Here is a 17,582-nt window from a genome sequence, read left to right on the forward strand (position 1 = left end):
GAAAAGTAGCAGCAGTGAAGTGATTTCATTAGTTTGATGTTTGATTTTGGAGTTTGGGGAGAGAACAGGGAACAATAGAATGTACGGTGGCCGAGATACGCAAACAGATGCAACATCTTGATCAATATTACGACACACGCGCTGCCAAAAGTGACATATTTGCAAATGTGTGTTTCTGTATATCAGCATGTGTTGTGTCTTTAATATATCGATTTAATATTGATAAACTATATCATCTGATTCAGGATAATGTCAGAAGGCTTTAAAAAAAAACGTATGCAACGATATGCATGAACAATTAATGAAACGTTATCAAAATATATTCATTGATGTGTTGCTTTGCTCAAATCTTTATAGCTAACAGCAGACAAGGAATGACTTAAATGGCTAAATGGCAGCGCGCTTCTTTGTTTGCACGTATCATCAAATCGATGAAGTCGTTTTTTCTTAACTTGCTCTTGGACTTTTTCTATTCGCGTGTGTTTTCTTAATTCGCGACGCGTTGGGCTCTCCCGGCCACCGTAGATTTGCCTGTGAGTCCTAATCCAGGGCAGAAGATCCTCCGACCTCTTGTCACCCAGGACCCTAAATAACATCGAGTCTGTGAACTTGTTAAACTTCACGTGTCCGACTGGGAACTCTCAGCATCTGGACGGCGTCTAACTTTGACTCTCGCGGCTCCAGCTACTGGTTTAAAGTTCGGTGACTGGTGTCGTTACTGGAGAATCATGCTCGTTACTGGACTCGAGTAACGTGAGTTTCATTATGTTTGTGTCCACGTGACCGCTGCGTTTAAACCTTCTTCAGTCGAGCAGCAGATTTTGCGCTAACATTGCCCAGCTAGCATCTTTTGCTATTCCACAGTGTTTGCTAACCACTTAGCTTAATGCTACTGTGTATGTGTGTCAGACGTGTGTTCAGTGTTAGCCGATACGTGCGTCCTGTGGTGTTTGTTATCCTCTCAGCAAGTTAACGTGGTAATCTGTGATATATGTCGCTCAGATTCGGTCAAACGCGTTAAATTGACTTGAGTTTTAAATGGAGTTTGGTTTGTTGATCAGGGAGGACAGCTGTAACATTCACTTTCACTTCCGCACTGAGATCAAGGGAGGATCTGGGTCCTGTGATGTTAGTCTGTCACAGAAAATCAGTGTTGTCTCTCCAGGAAGTCACATGAACACACTCCAAATCAACACAATTTATATTTGTCAGATTCTAACTCTGAATACATCCAATAATTTATTTATTTAAATGTTTTATTCCCTAACCCTCATATTTATATATTCTCAAAATTGAGAATGCTGTAGCCAACATTGATTTTAATTATCTATACATCTCATGATTCTTCATACTTATCTGACTGATAAACTAAAATCTAAATCCAGGCTTTTGTTTTTCAGCATTTTGACTTTGTATAATTTGTATGTTCTATTTGATCACATAAATTCAAATTATAAAGAATAATAAATGAATGAGAATAATTGTCTTTTTCATTCATGTTCTGTAGGAGAGAATGAAGCTCAGATGTTTATCACAGCAGTGTAATGTATATGTGTGTGTCAGTGTATATATCACTCTTTGTGTGTTGTGTACAGGGCAGATTGAACCAGCAACACACACACACACACACTCACTCGGTGGAGAGACAATGTGGTGGTTCCAGCAGGGTCTGTGTTTCCTGCCCGCCGCTCTGGTCGTCTGGACGTCGGCATCCTTCGTCTTTGCGTACATCACATCGGTGGTGCTGAGACATGTGGATCCTCTTGTGCCGTACATCAGGTGTGAGTCTGGACACACACACGTCACCTCTGTTATATCTCTGAAAAGACTATCAAAATATTGTATTGGTTTCCCCCTAAAGGGCCTTAGAAGAAATTAAAGAGTCGGAAATTTAGTTTGGAAAAGTTTCAGATCTTTTGTTTTGGCTTCTCTTTTTTTCTCTGTTTAACTCAATGAGTCAAACGTCTTTTGTGCGTTTGTTGTGTGTTTCAGCGACACAGGAACGATGGCACCAGAGAGGTGTGTGTTCGGCATCATGCTGGATGTGTCTGCCTTTTTAGGTAACAAATATATTCCCTTGTCTTGTCCATATTATCTATCAGCACCGATCAATAAGTACATATATTTTTTGGAGATGTATTTAAAGTGATGTGTTTGCAGGTATTGCCACGGTCTACGTGCGTTACAAACAGGTGGAGGCTCTGACGGGTGGAGACAAGCTCACGCTCCACAGACTGAACCGCTTCGCCCTGCTGCTCGGCTGGATCAGCTCCCTCGGGATGTGCGTGGTCGCCAACTTCCAGGTGAGGGTCCCTGATCCCGGATCAGTTCACAGCTGTGCAGGGCCGGCAGTAAATGTGTAACTCTGTGTGTGTGTGTCGGAGCAGAAGACCACGCTGTTCGCCATGCACCTGCTGGGTGCGGTGCTCACCTTCGGGGTCGGGGCTCTCTACATCCTGGTTCAGGCGCTGCTCTCGCTCAAGATGCAACCTCACGTGCACAGCAGGAGCATCTACCTGATCCGCCTCGGCATCGGAGTCTGGACCCTGGGCAGCATCATCTCCAGTATCCTTTAACACAGTGAGTCAGTAGGAGCACAGTCCTAGTGATCACAATCCCTGAGGAACGGTTGTGGTGAAGGTGTAGAGAGACACAATCCTCTCAGATCTTCTCTGAACACGTTACAGCTGCGATGGGAACAAAGAGTCTTGATCTTTAACAGTTTGTCAGTGTTTGTATCGTCAGTCATCTTGTACAGCAGTTTACCAGGAGTGGACTTACCTCACAAACTGCACTGGACTCCTGGAGAGAAGGTCAGTAGTCCTATGTGTGTCTGTGTGCTTGTGTGTGTTGTTAATTTTCAACATTGTGGTGCCAATATGACCACATTAGACCAGATACATCAAAGTCTGCAACTCCACTCAGGTGTAACTGAATTAAACTGCAATTTCTATATCTGGGAAACGTCATTATCTTATACGTGCAATCACTAACACTGTTTGTATAATGTTTATATTAGATTTAAATATTTTTATATTTCCCTGTGTTTATGCTTGTATAGATATTTTACTATCTATTAAGTGGGATTTATCATAACATGTCTAAACTTATCTTAGTTTACCTTAACTTGTCCTGTCCAATCTCTGACTTTCAGTAATTGTACTTGAGTTCCACTTTTGCTTTTAGAAACATTAACTTTTAATTTAGGATCTAAATCAGGAGAAGCAAGTGCTTACATTTAGCTTTCAGTGCTTAAGAGGGATACACAACTTTTAAATTGATGGTTTTCATTTTTTCCAGGGTTACACGGCTCACATGATCAGCACCGTGTCAGAATGGTCTCTGGCTTTCTCCTTCATCAGCTTCTTCCTCACCTACATCAGAGATTTCCAGGTATTTAGTCTCAGGAAGTGACAACTGTTGTTCACCGAGAAATAGTTTTCAATTGGACATTTCTGTTATAGTACGGATTACATAAAGATGAATGTGTTGAAAGATGCTGGTGTCTGTCAATCTCTCGTCCAACTGTGTGACACCAAGAAAATGAGATTGATCAAGTATCGACCTTTTTGATTAAAGACCTGGTTTGAGAGACTACTGACGAACATTTTCTTCTTTTTGTGTTAATGTAGAAAATAAACTTGCGAGCGGAGGTAGACTTGCAGAGCAGCCACCTGTACGACTCTCCCCATGGAAGCTTCGCGGATTCACATCCTCACAAACGTGAAGCCTCCGAGTCTTCTCCGCTGCTGGCCGGAGCAACGTGACCCACCAGAGGGCGTCTGAAGAAAAACAGCTTGTTCTAATCACGTTTAACAGTTTGTTCTAGAGAGTTTCTAAGAGCTGTGCTGGCTCTTAAAGGGTCAGTCCGCCCAAACATACCCGCTTGTCCTCCCTCTGCCTGTATCTATCATAGAGATGCCAAGCGGTGGAATTTTGTATATCTCTTTTTATATTTTAAATGTGAGCCAATGGTTCTATAAACTGTCAGGGGTGGGAAAACACTATGTATGGTTTCCAGTCCATCATGTTCAGCTTATAGCAGCTTAATGGTTTTTTAAAGTCTGTGATTTTAATGCCTTGTTCTGAGGGTTTTAATATTTACAGCTCTTTTATTGAAGCCGGGGACGTATCACTGACAACAGCTTAACATTTTACCTGCTGGGGAATCAGAAGCTTAATTAACGTGCGTTAGTGCTAACCTGTCAAATAATTACACATTTCTATGCTAATGTAACTGTTTTTCATCAATCAATACATTTTTATGTAAGTATTTGTATTCAAGTTTCACTAATAATGCAATATTAAAACAAATATCCCCCAAAAAATACATGTAACGTTTGATAAGTGTATTTCTGTATTTCTTTCATTGTGCAATCAATTACAGAATTTTAATATGGAATTTATTATCTTTAAAAAATATATATATTTAACAACTTCACATTTTCTTTGACTAATAGACTAAAGGTGCCATGTGTAAAAATGTAACTTTACACGTATGAATTGTTCCTTATTGTTGACGTGTTTACAGATTAACGTGAAGTCCGCTCGCCGGAAGCAACAACTGTGACACGAGATGAACTTAGCAGCACATCTTATTTTTATAATGCTGAAAATGTTGCTGTGGAATCGACTTAGTCTTTCAGTCAGAAGCTGAACTGATTGAACTATAAATTTGATCTGTTTTAAATTGTTTTATCTTAAACACCTTGAACCTGATCTAATGTTAACGAGATCGTTTCTTATTATGTAAATTCACTCAAATACAGAAAGTGAGTTTATGGCTTGATTTTTTTTCACGGAGGTTATGTTGTCATTGCATTGTCTGTTCAGTAAAACCACATTTTCAAACACGCATGTATCACACTTCAAAAAATCTCACACAGATGGAAGCAAATACAGCGACTTTTAATTTTTTCATAAAACTGTGACATTTCTATGCAAAGCGAACAATTTTTCAAATCTGAACACAGAAGTTTAGATTTGACAGGCTTTTACTTTGGCAAACTGATTTTATAACAGACTTCCTGTCCACACCGTGAAAAACCCTGATCATGCACAAAATATTTCTTCTGCTCCCTCGTAGATTGTTTTCCTCAGAATCTGCTGGAGATGATCTGTTAACCTCAAGTCCTGATAAACACAAGTATAATAATATTACGACACATTATTAATTAAAGTTAATGGCTTCAACATATATACAATCATAACAATAAATAATTACAGTGAAATTAGATAAGCAGCTTTGTCCATAAAATCTCAAAATTAAAAACACGTTGAGCAGATAAACATGTGAGGGGGAAATAAACTATAGAAGATGTCTCGGTTTGTGATGTGTTGTGAGTTTGAGCTGTAAGTTGTTAAAGGTTCAGTTCACCCACATAACTCCTCCAGTGATATTATCTGAGTCGGAATGTTGTAGTTTTATTTCTTGTTAGGAGACAAATTACTCCTTTAACGGCTAATTAATAAATTGATTAATAATCAACCTAGAATAGCCTAATAACAGATTTCTCTGTAGAAATAAAAGTTTAAAGAAAACCTCAAGATCGTCAGGAAGCAGCTTTTTCATTGCAGCAGGACTGGATAGTTTTAAGATGTCATTAAGAAATTCCTGATGCCAAAATCAATCAATTCCCAGAACGTTCAGAGTGAATGAACATGATGCTCAGATTTATTTAATTTAACTAGATTATTAGAGGCCAGGGACAAAGTGAGCTGTGGGTTCTTACTGACCTCCATGTGGTTCTTAACTTCCTGAATAAAGGTAATTAGAAAATACACGATGGAAACTTAACACCAGCTGCATTGACCATCAAACTGAACATGTTTCTTAAGTCTGACATGGTGCTCGTGATATTCTCTGTTTGGGCGAAGTGATTATTTTTGCATCCATCCAGTCGTCATTGTTATTTCCAACTACCTGTTCAGGTGCAGAGATCAACAGACAGAAAGATGACATCCACTTTCTCAATCCCACAACACTGTGATTGATGATGATTTTTTTTATCTGGAAACGGTTGTAAATGGACACGACAGCAGATCAGACGGATCAGTGATGTGCGTGGGGATTTAAAAGGTGATCCACGACCTTCTGAAAAAGAGAAGCACCTATTTTCTTGAGTTCTGCTTGAAGCTATGGCAAAAGCACATGCAGGACATCAGAGCTGCTGATGCAGAGAGTTCACTAACGTGTCGTTCACATGGATGAAAGTCAGACCTCCACTCTTTAAACAAGTAGGAAATGCAGTTTTTCCTGAATTAAGTCATGTGTGTGGTGGTTTCCAGTTCACTGAGGAGATCCCCCAGGTTTAGTAGACGGGTAGAAGACAGGAGGGTTATAAGGCATCAGTGGACGGGGCCACACAGAGGCTGAGGCGCTCCGAAACGCCTCGGCAGGAAGTCTCAAACATTCAGGGCTGATCTGCGTGTTCCGGGTCCTCCACTCTGTCCTCCTTCGCTGCGCTCCGCCCGGATGTTAAAAGGTCGATCCGTCACAGATGATGTTCTGGCCTCGGCCGGGGAAAAGCTCCATCTGCCAGTACCGAGGGTCAGCGTACACTGCACAGGTCAAAAGGTCAAAGGGAACAACTGTCAGAGCAGGCAGCTTCAGCAGCCACATGAGACAGTTACTGCAGATAACACACAACTCAAACTCTACGAGGGAGAGATTTAGAAAAGCTGCTTTGTTTGCAGATCAGATGCTTCGCTTTAGTTCACCTCTGATCTTTTCCATCATTTCTCTCCTGTTTGTCATGTGGACATATTGACCTGTTGTGATTCTGTGGGAAATACTTTCTTGACTTTGAAGTGGTGCATTTGATAAGGTTTGTGGTTTGAGCTGAAAGTCTCATGACTTAATCTGGAGTTTTTTCATGAGCAGATGAATGATTGTAAATTTTTCATGCACTAATTCTAATATCAGTGTTGTACATTGTCGTTCCCAGACGATCACAGGGTGCTGATTTGGTTGCTATTTTGTGTTAATATTTTTTGTTGTTCTCATTATCGCATTATTATGGTTAGTTTGGTTGGATTTGAGTAGTTATTGATGCCTTTAGATAAACATGTGGACAGGGATGGGACAGATATCCGATATCTGGAAAGTCAATTTATGTGTGTATCTAATTATTTATTGCACGGTCTTGTAAGTGAGTCGATGAATTGTAAAACCTCTCATCAGTTTAGTGTCACAATCTACTATTAACTACCTACATAATAATGTGTGTGCACAAGATTAAAAACAATCATTTCTACATAGCAACTTTTGAAAAACACATTTTTAAATGTTACATTTTAAAAGTTCTTATCAGTTTTGTTGTTGTAACTGTAAAAAAAATCCTCATCGGGCTGAATTCGTAATTTACTTAATAATTTGTTCAATAATAACAATGCATAGAAGATGTAATAATTTGTGACAACAAGATAAAAACTATATTGTATAAATTGAGGGGTTCCGATTAAATAATTAATTTATTGTGATAGAGACTAAATGTTGTGGCAGCCTGATGTGATTTGTTGTATTAAGTAGTTATTTCTTTCCCATGTCCACATGTTTGATGTGTTTGTGGATAGAAACAGAAGCAGCAGACGTTACCCATGTCTCCAGGTGTGAGCCACAGGTTGAAGGAGCTGCAGTGTTTCTGACAGCGATGAACAGGCAGAACTCGAACTGTGGGCAGCCCCTCACCCACCACCAGCCAGCCCAGCACCCTGACGCCCTGTAACACACGCAGCAGATAACCCACAACAAACACTGAATGATGATAGAACGCTGTGGACCACCACTGACGTCCCACAGTCTGATACCTAACAACTGCACATAAGCCCACTACTGTAGAAATACATCAAATTAAATATTTGAAAGTGGACGTAAAGCAATCAACAGCTTTCATGGAAGAAAACAAACATTTGTGTGCACTAGTCAATTTATCAAAAGCATTATTTAATATTTCATGTCCACAAATTAACAGAAAGCAGCACTAATCAAACTAAAACCTCTCCACCCTGTAAACTCGTTTTAAGGAACAGTGTGAGGCTGTCACAGTCTGTTCTTAGATAGAAACCTGTGGAGAAACAGGAATGTGGTGGGCAGTGATGTGTGTCTGACATCCTGTTGTGTCTGTAATATCAAACATCATGACAATGCGTTTCATTTGTCTCAGAGACTGGTTGTTATTTTGTCATTTGATTTTGGAAGGACACATCAAATTTATTAGGGATAGTTATTATTGTTTTAGTTTTCCTGTGAGTAACAATGACATTGTATTTAGTTCTTGTGTGTTTCTCATTGTGTGGACATCTGGACTCAGCTGGACTCACCTTGCTCTGGGAGTTCGTGCTGTGGGTGACCAGGCAGCGCTGCAGGATGGTGCCCGCACTGTCCAGCAGGGGACAGAGCTCCGCCTTGGGGAAGAGCCACCTCAACACCTTCTCCCTGGTTCCAGAGCTGAACCTCCTGCAGAGACAACACAACACACACCGTGGCGTCAATCATTACATACCACTGTGGGCAGCAGATTTATCAAACACACCTAAATATTACACATGAATCCAAATTATGTGAAGTTTTCTTTTCAGGCAACGTTTCATAATTGAACACAATTGTGCACCAGAGCAGGGTGAAGTTGGCGGGTCCCTGAGGGAGGCCGAAGTTGTGGTTCTGCAGGCCGTCCTCCTCCTCCAGCAGAATGGACATGGACCCTGAATGGGCCAAGTAGAGCTCCTCCAGCTGCTGCCGCTGGACGCTGAGAGACTCCCCACCCTGCAGGGACCGGCACGAACAAGAGGGTTGGGTTAGACGGGGGACATTTCAAGAGGGCTAACTGCGGTTGTGTTGACCTCTGACCTTCAGCAGGACGAGCTGTGGCCCCCGTCGCAGATTCACTGTCCCTCTAAGGCTTTCTGGGACCTCCAGCACGGAGGAGATCTCTGCACAGCCCGAGCAGTTCACCAGACTGTGCCTGAGCGAGCCGGCACTCCACCATTCATGGAAACCTGCAAAAAACACACATTTACTACAATCACACTACTTAAGTCTTAAATTGCCCATATTTGGCCATTTACAGGTAATTTGGTAAGTTTTAGCCCTTGAGCCCAAAATCCCCAGTCTGCTGTGATTGGTCAGCTTTCACACTTTTTGTGGTTGTTCAACCGCTTAATGTCAGAAATCAACAATTTGTGTTTGACTAAAAATAGACATTCAACTTTTCATGCAATACAAGCGACATTCTCATTAGTGAAAAAAAATGGAAGTGTGGTTTTATTTGTGCGTTTGTGAGAAACAGGAATATTGGGTGATCGTGCTCGGACCTTGCAGGTTGTACTTCTTGGCGATGGGCAGAGACAACAGGCGCACGTGGCTGAGGGGCGACGACCAGTTGTAGCAGCCCAGGTTGACCAGACCGAGCTGGGGGGAAGTCTGAGGGTAGGTGAAGGCCAGCGCCGCCACCAGCAGGAGGCCCACTACCACCACAAACTGCAAAGACAGCAGGGACATTAGCAACAGAGAGACGTGTCCTTCCTCAGAGCACAGACAAGTGGGAGTAAACCTTAAATTATCTGTATATACCATGATAAATAAATGATTTGTTTCAGAACAAGTGTATAATTTGTACTTGAGAAATAAATTCATCTCTTGCTTTCTAGGAAAAACTTAGGCCGAATATAAAGCTTCAGTTTTCTGCTTTTGCCGAGAGAAGTAAAGCTTCAGACATTATAGTGTGAAACTTCTGTGGCGTTTTATTGCTGCCGTGTTGCCGACTGAGAGAAAAACTTTGTACCAAAGCCTCACTTGGGTCTTTCAGTCATAAAATGTTTCTCCTGTCTGACACACTGACACAACTAAAAGAGAAATCAATTCAAAACAATAACAAGCTGAGAATTCTGAGCATTGCTATAAGAGAGCCTGTGACCCAAGCATTTCATTGCCAGCGACTGCTTAATGTTATTGTTGTGCATTTGACAAATAAAATCTTGAATCTTGAAAACCTCACAGTTAAGAGGCATTGACATGATAAGTGCTTTAAGGCTCTCCAGTGACTAATTGAGTTTCTGTGCAGTGTAATATGTGCACTGCCTGACCTTGATGGTGGCTCTCAGGATGGGGAACTGCGGGGGCTCTCTCCTGGGCTCGTTGGTCTCCAGGACCTGCTTGATGAACCTCTCGATCTCCCTCTCCGACATGCCGTAGCGGTAGCCCGACTGCCGGAGGATGTCGATGCTCTCGGACAGTTTGTCGTAGATGCATGGCTCGCTCGTCGTCGTACCCATGGCGGCAGCTTCTTGGTCCAACGCATCAATCTTCAGCCGCTCTGGGATCTGGGAGCCTGCTGTGCCCTGTGAAGTGGTCTGACAGGTTAGCTGACGCGTCATAGCCTTTCAACACCAGTTGATCATTATGGCCAGGACATTCTACTGTACTGATAAACTGCTCTGTGGTAACTGCTCTGTGGTAACTGCTCTGTCAACTCGTTCTCCTTTTGCACTGAGGGAAAGTTGTGTTTACTCCTCAACCTGTGATGAACCTGTACAAGTTACGTAAGATAGTTTTGCGTATCCTTGGCTTCGAAATAGAACCAAAGATCGAGGTTTCCTGTGATGTCATACAGACAGAGAGCAGATTGCATTGATTCAATATAAACATAACACACAACATAAAGTGCTCGAGTAAAAAAGTTTTTCGGAACTGAAATAAACCGAAGCAAACTGATGTAAGGAACTAGGCTAGAAGTTTAGTTAACTACGTAGCATGAACTAGTTTATTCACAGACGCGGGATGTCGTTAAGTGCGAAACTGTTTTCAAACGTCACTCGATCATTTCATTAACGAAGGTTTCGCCGTAATAACGCAGGTGATTACCGGAGGCGCAGAGAAGCACCGAGCAGCTGCGACTGACGTACCGACAGCAGTCCACTGACAGGTTAGCTTGTGATGCTAGCCTCGGCTAACGCGCTCACTTTCCACGCAGAAACAAGCTCCAGACACAAAGTGCGGGTCTGACCTCAGCGTGAGATCCGCCGCTGCTGAGGAGACGCTCATGTCTCTCGTCCCGGACTCGAATCAATGTGTTATACAGGAAATAAACTAACTACGGAGCATGGCTGCCACAAACCGACGGGGCTCTTCTTCTCCTTTTGTTTTTTTTGGTAGTTGTGACGCCCCCGCGCATGTTACTGCCCTCTACTGGATTAAGATATGGCCACAACAATCACAAACCGTGTTCTTTAATTCAATCAAAAGATACAAACTGTGGATACTTCTTATAAATGATGAGGAAAATTAACACACACAAAAATATAACTTTAGGACATTTATATGAATAATATGCTTTTTCTTTGTCATTTTTTCCTAATACTTTTTAAGAAATTGCTTAAATAGAGCCTGACACGCATAAACCGAGGTGATTTAGTCTTTACTCCTAATACAAGTGTCCACGTTAAAGTGACCTCTACCAGATAATCAAATTCAGGCAGAATGGTGTTTTTTGGCACAAATAACAATATTTGATCTCCATTCTTTCTGCTGGTGTGGTTAGAAAACATCTAAAGGAGTAAAGAAAGGTAGAATGTGTTGATATAATGCTAAATGGATTTGTATTTATACAGCACTTTACTAGTCTTGATGACCGCTCTTTACAGTACAGTTTCACATTCACCCATTCACACACACATTCATACCGTGCATCTATTAGCAGCACTTTCTTGATGCTGGAATAAGTCGTGGAACTTCAAATTGCATTAACACTGTTTCAGATAATGTGAGAAAATTATCTTTGGAACTGACAATAACTCCAGAGGAGATGAGCCAACGTTTCGTAAGCTCCTATTTGAAGCCAATCAGAGGACAGATAACAATATAAGCCCCGCCTCCGGTAGTTACAAAACAACTCAGACTGACCAATGAGAGCGCAGGATGTCAGGGCACCTGTTTCCGGTACTTGTGCAACAAAAACTGCACCGACTCAGAGATGCTTCAAGCTACCGTATGGATCATGACATGTTCCGGGAAATCCACAAAAATAAAAGGTTTTAATGGGGTTTAAAAAAAATATATAGCAACAGAAAATACAAACTGAGAGTAATTACTATGGAAAACAGCGATACACTCAAAAAAAAAATCACAAACAAAACAACAAGCATCAGATATGCACTAATGACAAAACAAATGATCAATTAAATGACAAAAGGGATAAAATAAGTAAAAAGTGAACCGTGGACAACAAAGTCAATTAAAAAGCCAAATATCTCCAAGTATCCAGTCTCCATAACAATCATCCAGGATTGATTGTTTTAAAAATAGAAAATATGTATTTAACCATGTTTATTCTAGTGAAGAATCCTGTCGTTTTACTGTTTTTATTGACAGTGTTTTACTTTGAAGGTGCAGGTCGGAAGTGTGTGTTGTTCTCCACCTTCACTTTGACCTGGATGTGACTGAGCAGCTTCTCAAACTCAATACAACTTCACCCACGTTGTTCTCTCTTGTTTGACTCTTCAATCGTCTTCTCCGTGTTTTTCCTCCTCTGCTACCGGCCGCTTCGACTGCTTCACCCCGGTCTACTCTCGGCTGCGGTCCGCTTGTTGTTGTCTCCGGAGGGTCAGCGGGTTTTCCACGTGAAACCAACCCGCCTCTGAAGATGCTTTCCTCGGCCAGGACCGTCTCCTCCCGGCTGCTCAGGCCGGCCACCTGGTTCCCTCTGCGGCTGGGCTCAGAGGGCAGAGCCGCTAGCTCCCTGCAGCAAGGTAACATCAAACTAACCCGTGTACAAGACTCCGAGCAGCGGCGGGAGCGGTTAGCATGAAGCTAATCCCGAAGTGACGCAGTTTAGCGAGGACACAAGAAACCAAACAGTAAACAAACCGAGGAATGAAGCGTTAGATAACAATCACTTGAGATATAAGAAAATACTATGAACTAACTTTAAACAATGAAACCGAGAACGAGTCACTGACTGAAAATTAAGTTTGATAATTCATAGGTTAATTAGTTTATCAAGCAAACGTGTTTTATTATATTAAACGGTACCAGCTCTGTTCTGAATTTCCAATATCTACTGCCTCAATTTAATTTTTTATTTATTTAGTTATGTTATGTATTGTTTTAAGTGTTTTGCCTGAATATTTTAGCGATTATTTGGGTTTATGCAGGTTTAATGGACGGGGCCTGACCACCGTGGATTGTTTTGGGAATAAAAACAATACAAATATCTGTTGGTATCGATCAATATATTTCAGCTGCGTCACAGACTAGAGAGCCATGAGGAACAAAACACTTAAATCAACATGCGAGTCTTATATCACAGACGATATGTTCCCATAAATCAATGTTGATTGGGGTTTATTCTTTACTCCAACGTGGTGTAGTGGTTTGTGTCAGTACTTGAAAGGATTCTAGACTCAGCGCCACATCCTGGTTTGATGAGGGACACCAGGGACTGCCCCTCCCCCCTCTGTCACAGAAGTCTCATTTCATTGTTTCTGCTCAGATTCATGTTGACCTTCTGCCTGTTGTTGTGCTGCAGAGATCATAAAGAAACAGGAACTGGAGATAGATGAGCTCCGCCCCCTCTACATGGATTTTCAGGCCACCACACCAATGGTAACAATTATGTTGTCATAGATGTAGCAAATGTTAGATTCAGTGGAAGAGTTGTTGAGTCCTGAACTCACTATTGTGTGTGTGCAGGACCCCCGGGTGTTGGACGCCATGTTGCCCTACCAGGTGAATTACTACGGTAACCCTCATTCCAGGACACATGCCTACGGCTGGGAGAGTGAGAGCGCCATGGAGGTGGCCAGAAAGGTAAACAGACAATCATTTCTATTTTGTTGTAAAGAACATTTGATTTCAATCATGTGCTTGATTCCATGAAGACTAAGTTTGATAGAGTGACATTAACTGTTTTCTCTCTCTCGCTCTCTCTGAGTAGCAGGTAGCTGACCTGATCGGTGCTGATCCCAGAGAGATCATCTTCACCAGTGGAGCCACAGAATCCAACAACATGGCGATCAAGGTCTTACTTTGCTCCTCCTCACACTTCCTTGTTCTCTTCTTCGTCACCTTGTCCTTCCTCTCCTCCCACCACTATCCCCTCCCTTTGTTTTGATTATCAATGAGACCTCAAAATAAAATGCAATAAGAATCAAACAAGAACGCTATGAGAATGCATTAAGATCAGAAGAACACTGTAAGAACAGTTCTGGAACCGAGCTGGAACCAGTTTTACGAAGTAATTAATGACCACTCTTCTTTGTCTCATGCAGGGTGTGGCCAGGTTCTACCAGGCCAAGAAGCGTCACGTGATCACCACACAGACAGAACACAAATGTGTCCTGGACTCGTGTCGAGTTCTGGAATCGGAAGGATTCAGCATCTCTTACCTGCCAGTCATGCAGAACGGACTGCTGGACCTGGAGGTACACACACCGAATTTACACACAGAACCTACACAAGAATCAACATCTACACATGGATGCACAGGGCATTCTTTAAAACGTACTGAAGTAATTATGTGTATTTAAAAATAAGTGTGTGCATCTTTTCAGCTGCTGGAGGCCACCATCCGTCCTGACACATGTCTGGTGTCAGTGATGACTGTCAACAACGAGATTGGAGTCCAGCAGCCTATCAAGGAAATCGGTAACAATGAAAACACGTTCATGTTATTTACTCCCCTTTTCAATTTGTCTAAATCAACCATGTTCCTGTGACCATGTGGAGCCTTCACCATGTTTACGATATGTTACTGATCTAAACTGTGGACTCATTGAATTTCCCCCTTCCTGTTCTCAGGTCAGATTTGTCGCTCTAGAGGAGTCTTCCTTCACACCGATGCTGCTCAGGCTGTTGGAAAGATTCCCATGGATGTCACGGACTGGAAGATTGACTTGCTGTCCATCAGTGGTCACAAGATCTACGGACCCAAAGGTTGGTCCAAACGTTAGCAGTTATTGGCTGTGGGTTGGGCAGATCCACCCATACCAGTAAGTTAGATTGAGACAGTGTTTGTGTGTATATGTGTACAGGTGTGGGGGCTTTGTATGTGCGTCGGCGGCCTCGGGTGCGTATGGAGCCGCTGCAGAACGGAGGCGGGCAGGAGAGGGGGCTGCGCTCCGGTACTGTCCCCACCCCACTGGCTGTCGGGCTGGGAGCTGCCTGCAGCATCGCCCAGCAGGAGATGGAGGTAAAACAAACACAGTCAAACACACAAACACTTAGCAAATGTACCCAAATATCCTTAATAAGTGTGTATATGTGTGTTTAGTATGATCATCACAGAGTGTCCATGTTGGCTAATCGTCTAGTCCAGAAGATCCAGGCTGCTACACCTGACGTTACAATGAACGGAGATCCAGTCCATCGCTATCCTGGTACACACACACACGCCACAGTCTTGCTTGAATTTCAACTAAACCTTTGTTATGTCCCACTTAAGGTTAGAGGTTTCGGTTTTATAGATGACACATGAACTTATCTGTGTGTTCGTGTGTTTGTTTCAGGCTGTGTCAACCTGTCCTTTGCCTACGTGGAGGGAGAGAGTCTGTTGATGGCACTGAAGGATATTGCTCTATCATCTGGCAGGTGAGAGTCACTCTAAATGAACTGGAGCGAAGTTTATGAAAGTTTATGTTGAGTTTTTCAAGATGAATTAATATTTGTTTCAATGGACAGTGCATGTACGTCAGCGTCCCTGGAGCCCTCATACGTCCTCAGAGCAATCGGAGCAGATGAAGAGTTGGCTCATTCTTCCATCAGGTATAAACACTGGTCATCCACGCTAGAATCAGATCATAATAATGGATCATAATCCTGATAATAAGGATGATTCATTCCAGACTCTAATCCTGAAAAGAACTCAAAGAACTTTATTTGTCATCTCATTGAAATAAAATATCTTTAGACACAGGGTATAAATTATGATCCTGCTGATCCTCAAGATTCTGAAGAAGTTTAAGTTAATTTGTTGTAAGAAAAAAGCTGTTAAAACCAAAATACATTTGTTAAGATCGTTTGTCACATTAAGGACTCGCACACAAGAAGAAGTCATTTTATTATTAAACGCGTTTCATCCTTATCTCATGTAGATTAATGTGAACCTGTGCTTGTGTGTCAGGTTTGGTATTGGCCGGTTCACCACAGAGGAAGAAGTCGACTACACGGCAGAGAAATGTATCCAACAGGTCAGCAGACTCCGAGAGATGAGGTGAGGTCACCTGGATTCCAGTGTTTCTCTTATTTTAGTATTTCTTTTCTACAATTCTTATTGTAAGTGATGTGATCTTCTAATTAGTGAACATACTGTTATTATTAATGATAGAAATTATGAGCATTGTACTTTGGACTCATTAACCTATACATACAGTACAGGTCTGTAAACCTAATACTTTAAAGAGTATTTTTTTAAATTGTGATATTGTGTTAAACAGCCATTAACTTTGTGTTGGTCTGTGTCTTCATGTCAGTCCGCTGTGGGAGATGGTGCAGGAAGGCATCGACCTGAAGAGCATCAAGTGGACCCAGCATTAGACTCCTCCCACTACTAGTTCACTTCCTAGCTGCTGACAAAGATGATAGTGGCAATTATAATGGTTTCCAGGGAATTCTGGGAACGGACCAGCTTTTTTTCTTCCCGTATACAAACACGCACAATCTTCCTGTCTGACTTGAAGTCTGTTTGTACCTGTTGCTCTGTTGATGCTCCTGTAGTTGCTGTCGAGAGACGTTGCTCAGAGAGTTGAGCGACAACCTCTTGTTGTTGTTTTCACTCTGTTGTAAAACAGTCGACCTCTGTCGCTCAACAAGTTGCTTCTGTGTGTTGACTGAGAAATTGTCGGAGGCCTGGATCACAAACTCCCTTCGTCCTCATCTGATTTCTTTGGGGTCACCTGGTTTCACTGAGTTTCACTTCAGTGATGATTTTAATGATGCCGTCATGAAGGTGTTTTTTATTTGGCACCGTTAGCTCAGAGTTTACTAAACCAGCTTTGATTCACAAATATTTACGTGCAAGAGAAGGAGTTCTTGGTGATGATATGACATGAAACTGTGATGCACTAAATGTAACTTATTATTTCTCAACACAGGATTTACATCCAGAGATTTTAAGTTGAGGCGTTAAAGCTAGGTTACATTGGTGTGGGATGTATTGAAACGGCATTTTAAATATGTTGAGTATGTTCAGTTCATAATTATGTGATAACACCTTTATTCAGACTGTTTTTACAGATACAAAACCTAAAGAAAAGTATTAAATCACTTCAGACTTGAGTCATGTTCTTTTTCTTCCTATTCCCACATCACATTTCTGTTTTGATCCGGATCAATTTACAACACTGAGGCAGTGATTTGGCCACAGCAGCTCGTCACATGCGAGTGTCTGACATGGATCCTGAAACTCTGAACATGAAAACAAACTGATGGAATCGCTTGATAAATGTGAAGCAGGATTTCAATTCTTGTGTTTGTGTGTTCCTGGATGTGTCAGCTGAGCCTCTCGCTTATATTCATAGACTCAAGTATTTACTGTTACTCTCATCATATATATTGTTATTCAATAAACTGCTGCTTCTTGGTTATGCAA

At 41.8% G+C, this 17,582-nt stretch overlaps 3 protein-coding genes across 6 annotated transcripts; 2 read left to right on the top strand and 1 right to left on the bottom strand.

Moving 5' to 3' along the window:
• Positions 1-495: 495 nt before the first annotated feature.
• On the top strand, positions 496-4,330 carry LOC128453359 (DNA damage-regulated autophagy modulator protein 2). Of its 2 annotated transcripts, none has more exons than XM_053436220.1 (8): positions 496-753; positions 1,601-1,779; positions 1,993-2,060; positions 2,161-2,303; positions 2,388-2,565; positions 2,731-2,813; positions 3,301-3,393; positions 3,633-4,330. In XM_053436220.1, exons 2-8 carry the CDS (start codon positions 1,649-1,651, stop codon positions 3,765-3,767), a joined length of 831 nt encoding a protein of 276 aa, XP_053292195.1. In that variant the 5' UTR covers positions 496-753; positions 1,601-1,648; the 3' UTR covers positions 3,768-4,330. The 2 variants fall into 2 exon arrangements, with proteins under 2 accessions (XP_053292195.1, XP_053292185.1); XM_053436210.1 differs by having other exon boundaries at positions 501-753; positions 1,596-1,779.
• A 559-nt stretch (positions 4,331-4,889) lies between these two features.
• Positions 4,890-11,140, bottom strand: c2h6orf89 (chromosome 2 C6orf89 homolog). Of its 3 annotated transcripts, none has more exons than XM_053436192.1 (8): positions 10,903-11,140; positions 10,084-10,338; positions 9,313-9,478; positions 8,849-8,997; positions 8,613-8,764; positions 8,323-8,458; positions 7,598-7,721; positions 4,890-6,561 (listed from the first exon to the last, which is right to left on the bottom strand). In XM_053436192.1, the coding sequence occupies exons 2-8, from the start codon at positions 10,270-10,272 to the stop codon at positions 6,479-6,481; spliced, it is 999 nt and encodes a 332-aa protein (XP_053292167.1). In that variant the 5' UTR covers positions 10,273-10,338; positions 10,903-11,140; the 3' UTR covers positions 4,890-6,478. The 3 variants fall into 3 exon arrangements, with proteins under 3 accessions (XP_053292167.1, XP_053292172.1, XP_053292157.1); XM_053436197.1 differs by having other exon boundaries at positions 10,862-11,140; XM_053436182.1 differs by having other exon boundaries at positions 11,004-11,134.
• Positions 11,141-12,397: 1,257 nt separating this feature from the next.
• nfs1 (NFS1 cysteine desulfurase) lies at positions 12,398-17,269 on the top strand. Its single transcript, XM_053433587.1, has 13 exons — positions 12,398-12,744; positions 13,524-13,600; positions 13,688-13,804; positions 13,932-14,015; positions 14,266-14,418; positions 14,548-14,641; positions 14,795-14,929; positions 15,028-15,185; positions 15,267-15,372; positions 15,502-15,583; positions 15,674-15,757; positions 16,116-16,205; positions 16,465-17,269. Exons 1-13 carry the CDS (start codon positions 12,639-12,641, stop codon positions 16,526-16,528), a joined length of 1,350 nt encoding a protein of 449 aa, XP_053289562.1. The 5' UTR covers positions 12,398-12,638; the 3' UTR covers positions 16,529-17,269.
• The last annotated feature ends 313 nt before the right edge of the window (positions 17,270-17,582 follow it).

Source organism: Pleuronectes platessa, chromosome 2 (assembly GCF_947347685.1).
Source record: "Pleuronectes platessa chromosome 2, fPlePla1.1, whole genome shotgun sequence".
Classification (NCBI taxonomy): Eukaryota; Metazoa; Chordata; class Actinopteri; order Pleuronectiformes; family Pleuronectidae; genus Pleuronectes; species Pleuronectes platessa.